Genomic DNA, 8,599 nt, shown 5'->3' with positions numbered 1-8,599 from the left:
GGGTTATTCTAAGATCACCCAGCATATCATAAGCCCACCCCTGATTGAAGGGCCTGAAAACAAGAACAAAAGAAACGATTATTGCAATGTTGTTTGTATTGATACATCTTAATGTTTCTGTGATACATTTTAACCACTCAATTGTTGAATAGGCGCATGCAGAACGTTCGACGTGTACATAATCTTCAGAAAGTGAATTCGCTGGAAGAGAAGTGTTTGTGTGCATCTTTCTCTGTCTGCAGATTCACTCATTCTGATTCATTTCTTTGGCTGAGAATTTAGTGCATCAAACCTGGAATAAATCACACATGAAATTGACATTTGTAGCATAAAGTTGTTCAGTAACATACTGGTTATAAAGAAATGTATGAATAAACATGCGTTCGCTGAGTTTTCACATAACATTCAGGGCTCGTTATTTCTGTCGATTTAACTACCGCTCGTTAGCAGATCAAAGGGAGCTAACGTACACTTTGACCCATAACCTTTGAACTGCGCACAAAACGCTGACGTCACCACATAAAAAAGTACCGATAACCACTAACACTAACACTCACACTGTATACTTAACCAGTCTATTACCTTTTTCCAGTGTTTCAGGTGAAAAGATATTAGATAGAAATGCAAGCTGCATTTCCGGACAAGACCTGAAGGACAAAAATGATGCGCATGCGCAGACGGAAGAAAGACAGTGGGACAAGAATGAACGTTGTTGTTGTGGTCTGGTGAAGCGGAAGATATGGAGGAATACGTCATACGTCATCTGGACTGTTGGCTCAATGATCGGTACCAGTGGTTTCCTTGTTGGACTCACGCATATGGTAATCTGCTTGTTTGTTTGCTTGTTGTTGCATTTTATTTTTCACACAGACGATTAAGTCATATGACTGACCGAAACACTGCGGCCGAGACACCGTTGGCACATTGTCTTGGCAAAACAAGCAAAGTAAACCTAATTCTTCTTCTTCAAAGATTGTTTGGCAAAAATTCAATGAATTTGAGGTCGCTACCTCCTCAACATGGACCACTGCCTCCAAATCCAACAAAGGAAAGCTGGACAAAGTCCAGAACATGGGGCTAAGGATCATCCTCGGTGCCATGAAAAGTACACCCATCCAAGAAATGGAGAAAACAACAGACCTGGAACCACTCGAGGACAGACGAGAGTACAAAGATGTCCTCCAGGGAGAGAAGATGAAGAGACTGACCACTCACCCACTTCACCAAAACCTCAACAAGGGCACCAAGAACAGGCTGAAACGAAAGAGCCTCAAACATCAGGTCAAGGACCTCCAAACGGAGTATGCTGAAGCTCTGGAAGCTGACCCCAGCTGCTGTGAGACACTCGTCTCAGACGTCTGGGCCCCACGCAAGAGCTTCCATGAAGTCAGAACAGATGTACCAGGACTGACAGCAAAGGGCGAACAGTCACCACATGTCCAGAAGGCCCTCGCCGTGGAGATGATTCAGGACCGCTACCCACATTGCACCTGGACTCACGTCTACACAGACGGCTCTTCAGAGAACGCCGTAAGGAATGGAGGCAGTGGCGTCTACATCCGTCGCCCAAACGGGACCACCACCTCCCTCTCCGTCCCAGCTGGTGACCTGAGCTCGAACTACAGGGCCGAGCTCCACGCCCTCATCACTGCAGCAGAGCACGCAGCAGGGGAAGACCGCAGTCGGCAAAACATCGTCCTCCTCACTGACTCCCTGTCCGCCCTCCAGTCCCTTCTGTCTGGCCCCACTGACCTCCCCACCAGGCAACTCGACAACTGCCTCAGCACCCTGTCTCAACACAACAAGGTGGTGCTCCAGTGGATACCGGCTCATGTCGGCATTGCCGGCAATGAAGAAGCGGACAGGCTGGCAAAAGGAGGTGCGAGATTTCCCCAACCACACAACTCCACCTCGTACAAAGAAGCCAAGACTCTTCTACAACGGAAGAAGAAAGAAAACTGGAAAAAGAGAAACGGAGACTACAACCCACAGGAAGACCCCATCAACAAACTAGACCGGAGAAGCCAAACCACCATTTTCTGTCTAAGGACAGGGCACTGTGGACTGAAGAAACACCTCAAGAGACTGGGCCTTGCGGATGACGCACACTGTGAATGTGGCTCGGAAGAGCAAACTCCGGAGCACATTCTCCAGAACTGCCCTCATCTAGAGACAACACGCCAGAAGTTCTGGCAAGAAGAGACCAGTGTTGGAGCCAAACTCTGGGGTCCTGCCGACGAACTGCGCAAGACTGCGGACTTCCTGGCAGCCACTGGTCTGAGGATCTAGCACGGCCACCAACATCGAACGCAGAAGAAGAAGAAGAGGTCGCTACAATGCGGCCTCAACTTTGCTTAAAAGCCGGATATGACGTCATCAAAGACATATATCAAGAATAAAAAAACGCACTTCTTATGATGGTATCTGGAGGACTTCACGTGCAAAGTTTCATAAACACTTTTTCGGTACGTAATTACACATGCAATCTCACCTTGTCTGCCGAAAACACATTTAATCAAATTTTGACTTAGTGTAAGAAAAAACAAGTCGCGTAAGGCGAAAATACAATATTTAGTCAAGTAGCTGTCGAACTCACAGAATGAAACTGAACGCAATGCCATTTTTCAGCAAGACCGTATACTCGTAGCATCGTCAGTCCACCGCTCATGGCAAAGGCAGTGAAATTGACAAGAAGAGCGGGGTAGTAGTTGCGCTAAGAAGGATAGCACGCTTTTCTGTACCTCTCTTTGTTTTAACTTTCTGAGCGTGTTTTTAATCCAAACATATCATATCTATATGTTTTTGGAATCAGGAACCGACAAGGAATAAGATGAAAGTATTTTTAAATTGATTTGGACAATTTAATTTTGATAATAATTTTTATATATTTAATTTTCAGAGCTTGTTTTTAATCCAAATATAACATATTTATATGTTTTTGGAATCAGCAAATGATGGAGAATAAGATGAACGTAAATTTGGATCGTTTTATAAATTTTTATTTTTTTTTACAATTTTCAGATTTTTAATGACCAAAGTCATTAATTAATTTTTAAGCCACCAAGCTGAAATGCAATACCGAAGTCCGGACTTTGTCGAAGATTACTTGACCAAAATTTCAACCAATTTGGTTGAAAAATGAGGGCGTGACAGTGCCGCCTCAACTTTCACGAAAAGCCGGATATAACGTCATCAAAGACATTTATCAAAACAATTAAAAAAACGTTCGGGGATTTCATACCCAGGAACTCTCATGTCAAATTTCATAAAGATCGGTCCAGTAGTTTAGTCTGAATCGCTCTACACACACACACACAGACAGACAGACAGACACACACACACACGCACATACACCACGACCCTCGTTTCGATTCCCCCTCGATGTTAAAATATTTAGTCAAAACTTGACTAAATATAAAAAAGAATCAAAAATATAATTAAAGAATCAATGACCAAGTTCAATTAGACTTGCACTCTGTCTACACGTGTTGTTCGTTTCTTTGTTTTTCCCCGAAGGAAACGAACCAACAAATCAGCTCACTTTACTTTCCTCTTGCAGGTCAAATTCGCCATCGATGAATTCCCGGACTCCGACAGCAAATTCCTACCGCTCACCTACGGTGTAACAATGGCTGTGATACGCCTGCTCTTCGGTAGTATAGCGGACAAGCCGATCGTCATGAAACTCTACATTCCAATCCACCAAGCTGTATTCGTCGCCATGGGAACCATTACCATGTGTCTGCCCTCAGTGGAAAGTTTCGAGGTCGTTTTGATCTTTGCAATGATGATGGGAGTCTGCGATGGCATTTTCTTTCTGTTGCTAGGACCGATAACTGTGCATTTGGTCGGTGCTGAAAACTCCTCGCAAGCGGTGGGGTTTTACTTTGGGTTGATTGCCTTCCCCTTGTCTGCTGGCCCTTCTTTGGCAGGTATGGTATGTTTGTGGTTTCAACAATTTTATATTGGAGCATGTACTGGCGCAGTGGGACAACATTTTTTTTAAACTTTTTTTTTTAAGAAACAGCAGATCCATTTGTATTTGAAATGTCTTGTGTTGTTGTTCTATTTCCCTCGAAACCTTTGGATGTTTCGTTCAGATTCTTTGTGGTAATGCCTAGTTCACACCAACGGCGAATGCCGCGCTTTAAATCGGCGAGCAAAGCGCCATCATTTTTCCCGATCTCCTAAGTAATGTTACGCTCTGATACGAATTGGTTACGCTTTGGGGACGAATTATTTCCCGATTTGATCAGGCCTTGTTACGCTTTGTTACGCTTTAAATCACGCTTTGATAAGCTTTATAACGCTTTGATGCGATTATGACGCTTTAAATCACGCTCTGATACGATTATCAAGCTCTGTTGTGCATTGTTAAGCTCTGTTACGCATTGGAAAATTTCCAGATCGCCGATTTCATGCCGCTTGGTGACAGACCGTGAAGACTGAGGTCCCCGCTTTGAACAAAGCTCTGTTAAGCTTTCCTTCGCTTTGAGTCAAGCTTTGCTGAACTTTGTTACGCTTTGTTAAGCTTTGATACGATCTCGGCGCTTTAATGATCAATTCGTAACAGAGCGCCCAAAAATTTTAAACAGTTTAAACTTTTTTGGCGCTTTTGCCGAATGTCCCGCTTTGCTCAAAGCTTTCCAACGATCTATTACGACCCTGACGCTTTAGTCGAGCTTTGTTACGCTTTGGTGCCGCTTTGCACGCCGCTTTAAAGCGCCATCAAAGCGCCGTTGGTGTGAACTAAGCATAAAGCAAAACAAAAATTAAAATAAAGGAGAATGTCGTACTTTGATTAGGTCACAAAGATGTGAGTAGCATATTTGTGAGGTGAAACCACGTCGTGTTTTTAACCTCCCTAAATGTTGTAGAGGCGATGGTAGCTGACCGGACTGGCGTTATTCACGTGTTTCGGGTGTTGCACGCAAAACTGGCTTAGCTTGATATGAGCTGTGTTTGAGACATGTAGCTGGTCTGAGGTAAATAACGTCACAGCGTTTGAGATTTTCAACCGGGAAGGTTGTTCAGCGTGTGTCAGACTTGTTCTGGGAACAAATACTCTTTCAAGAGACGGGTCTCTTAAGGTAAATGATTTACTATGTGGTATATTATTGACGTTGGAATACATAGCTGGAGCGTAAAGGTTAGTGTGTATAAAGTGCACCCAATCTTAGTGTGAAGCGTTGAGAGAATTCTTGATGTAATTGTTTCACGGTTTTTCATGGGGAATTTCTTGAACATAATTGCTACGCATTTATGTTATGTTTAAGACGGTCATGCTTTGTATGGGGAGTGTTATTCATTGATTAAGTGTTAGTTTGGATATTGAATCTGTACGGAATGTGAACGTGGAATGAACGAGAATGTATGAGTGGTACATGAACGTTTGGAAGAAGAGATGGTTTTAGAGAATGTTGTATTAAGACTTGGTTACATTCTTTAGGAGTTTCCATGAGGGATTTCCATGGCGTATAAGGGAGGGACCTTACACGAGAGAAGCGCTAGACGACGGTGGAAGCAAGGGACCACCTCGGCGCAGATGACTAGACGAGTGGAGTCTTCATCGATACCGGTCGTAGCTGACGACGGTTGTTTCCGCTACGGGCGGAAGGGTTTCTCGGGGAGAAACCTGGAAGGTGTGTGTTGGCATCTTCAATGAGATGTGTGTTGGCATCTTCAGTGGAAGGTGTGTGTTGGCATCTTCAGTGAAAGGTGTGTGTCGGCATCTTCAGCGAAAGGGGTGTGTTAGCATCTCTGTGTGTTGGCATCTGAATTCATTATTCTACGAGGATTCAGCGAGACAAGTAAGTGAACTGGCGACATGCAGTGAGCCGTGATACGAACTCGTGAGTGTCTGTTGGTACCTTCTTGTGTGCGTTAATCTATATTTGAGAAAGTATTGTTATAATATGTATTTACATGCCTTGAGTGAAAGCTGGAAGATTGTGCGAACTGTGTGTTGAAAAGTTGTTCGTATTGATGTATTTTAAAGTGAAGAAGTATGTTGTTTTTGGTTGAGGAAATAATGAGCCTGCATCCTCCCAAATTCTGTTTTGAAGTGTTTGGTGTGAAAGGGTAGAGACAGTGCAAAAGGGCAGAACACGCAGAATAAATTCACATGCAAACCACTTCGTGACAGTGTGGTTGTTTGTGGTTGTGTGTGTGTGTGTGTGTGTGTGTGTGTGTGTGTTTTCAGTGCCTAAATATGTGTTTGTGTCCTGCCTGTCTGCCTGCTTATCTGTCTATATTTCTGTTTGTATTTCTGTCTGTGTTCACTGTTTATATATAGCCTGTCTGTGCGTATCCACTAATACTTAAACATTTCCGATTTTCTTTTTCTTTTTCAGGTTTTATGTACGACCGATACGGCTCATACGACGTGGCATTCCGTGTGCTAGGAGTTCCCTGCATTGTGCATCTGATGACTCTCATTCCTTTTGCGGGCAAGGAAAATAAAATTGTGGACTTTGCTGACGAGAGACATACTTGAACTGTGCGGTATCTCAGGTGCCAGGAGGTTGGTTCCGCGTAACTCTCACTCACTCTTGTTGCACATTAGAGCGCTCGCTTCCCTTTGTTTCTCAGATGTGCTGGTGAATTTTTCTACGCAATAAAAGCCGACTATTTTCGTCGCCTACCAGGTGTATGCCACCCTGTGTATCTGTTTTGATTAGGGTTCTTCTTCTTCTTCTTCTTCTTCTTCTTCTTCTTCTTCTTCTGCGTTCGTGGGCTGAAACTCCCACGTACACTCGTGTGTGTTTTTTTTTGCACGAGTGAAATTTTACGTGTATGACCGTTTTTTACCCCGCCATTTAGGCAGCCATACGCCGTTTTCGGAGGAAGCATGCTGGGCATTTTCGTGTTTCTATAACCCACCGAACTCTGACATGGATTACAGGATCTTTTTCGTGCGCACTTGGTCTTGTGCTTGCGTGTACACACGGGGGTGTTCGGACACCGAGGAGAGTCTGCACACAAAGTTAACTCTGAGAAATAAATCTCTCGCCGAACGTGGGGACGAACTCACGCTGACAGCGGCCAACTGGATACAAATCCAGCGCGCTACCGACTGAGCTACATCCCCGCCCGATTAGGGTTCATCCTTTTGTGGGAAAGAAAAATAAAACTGTGGACTTTTCAGACAAAAGACAGTCAAGCTTTACCTGTGATGATGAATTTCCCCCGCAATAAATTCTGATTATTTCTGTCAGCTACATTGTGCTAGACACTAAGTTTACCTGTGTGGTTCGGCTTCTTCCTCTCGTTGGAAAGAAAAATAAAACTGTGGACTTTGCAGATGAAAGTCAAGCTTTACCTGTGATGATGACTTTTCCCCCGCAAGCCGGTCGGAGTTCTGACTATATCTATAAGTCGCCTGCCGTGTGCAATCCACCATGTTTACCTGTGTAGTTGGGTTTCTTCCTGTAAGACTGTGGACTTTGCAAATGATAATACAATGTGACTGTAGAAGTCACCTATCATGTGTTAGGCACTAAAGATTTGCGTGAATCATTGTCTTGCCGCTCCCCATCTTAGTTTGCTCTCTCGAAGCTGTCCTTCACAAGTTGACTTCACAAAGTCTTTTTACCAACAATTCAGAGCCGTCCTAAGTGAAAAAGTACCACATAGTATACTATAGTACCAGTTTCAAAGTACTATAGTATACTATAGTAAATGTACCGTGTACTATAGTACCAATTTCAAAGTACTATAGTATACTATAGTATACCACAGTACTTTTTTTTTCAAATGACCAAAATCCTATAGTACATTTACCACAATGTACTATATACTATGGTACATTTACCAAAGTACTTTATTGTACTATAGTATACTATAGTATACTATAGTATAGTACATTTACTATAGTATACTGTGGTATACTATAGTACTTTTACTACAGTAAACTGTGGTACTTTTTCGCCTGGGGTAACTTACCACAGCGAGCTTCGATAAATAAACTTCGTAAAGTCGACTTTGCCCACACAAAAAGTCTTCCATTAATAGCATGCATAGGACACACGAACGGAAGTGACTGCAAAATGTAGCCTACCACGGCGTCTGACAACAGCGCAAATACAAACATCTGAAGTTATTTATTGAAACTGGACAAAAAACGCGTATAGCGTGTGTTTTTTTACGGTGTTGGCGTACGGGAGATTGCCACCACACCACAGAAGCCTTCTGGCAATCTCCCGTACGCCAACACCGTCTTGGAACCACCCTATGGCTCTTCCTCTGTCCAGCAGGCTTAACTTCTGTCGTCCGACCATCGTGATGTTGTGCCCTGGTCCGCCCAGGCCCTGGCTTTTATTGAGTAACCAGTGACCAGTTTTCACAGTAAAAGCATCAAGCTTCCACGTGCAGTGCATCATTTTGTCAGAAACACGCTATAGAAAAATGGTGAGTCAGCATAAAACGGTTACATTTTCCAACTTTTCACCAATTTTCAACGCTCAGCCACTGACGCCCGAGTAGCACGTGCAGCACACCAAGCCTGTACAACAAAGGCAGGAGTCCACTCTGTGCGTGTGTGTAAGATCAGCGTTGTAGCTTGCAAAGTTTTGACAATAGCATCGATTTGCAAAAACAC

At 43.6% G+C, this 8,599-nt stretch overlaps 1 protein-coding gene across 1 annotated transcript; it reads left to right on the top strand.

Annotated features, from left to right (window-relative positions):
• Positions 1–585: 585 nt before the first annotated feature.
• LOC138955970 (monocarboxylate transporter 10-like) lies at positions 586–6,634 on the top strand (the record flags this gene model as incomplete). Its single annotated transcript, XM_070327456.1, is given in 3 exon segments — positions 586–821; positions 3,560–3,932; positions 6,354–6,634. Coding segments are annotated over 3 exon segments (752 nt in total), but the record flags the coding sequence as incomplete, so codon positions are not given.
• Between the last annotated feature and the right edge of the window lie 1,965 nt (positions 6,635–8,599).

Source organism: Littorina saxatilis, unplaced genomic scaffold, assembly GCF_037325665.1.
Source record: "Littorina saxatilis isolate snail1 unplaced genomic scaffold, US_GU_Lsax_2.0 scaffold_380, whole genome shotgun sequence".
Classification (NCBI taxonomy): domain Eukaryota; kingdom Metazoa; phylum Mollusca; class Gastropoda; order Littorinimorpha; family Littorinidae; genus Littorina; species Littorina saxatilis.
The sequence above is the reverse complement of the archived record's forward strand: the minus strand, read 5'-3'. Positions and strand labels throughout refer to the sequence as shown.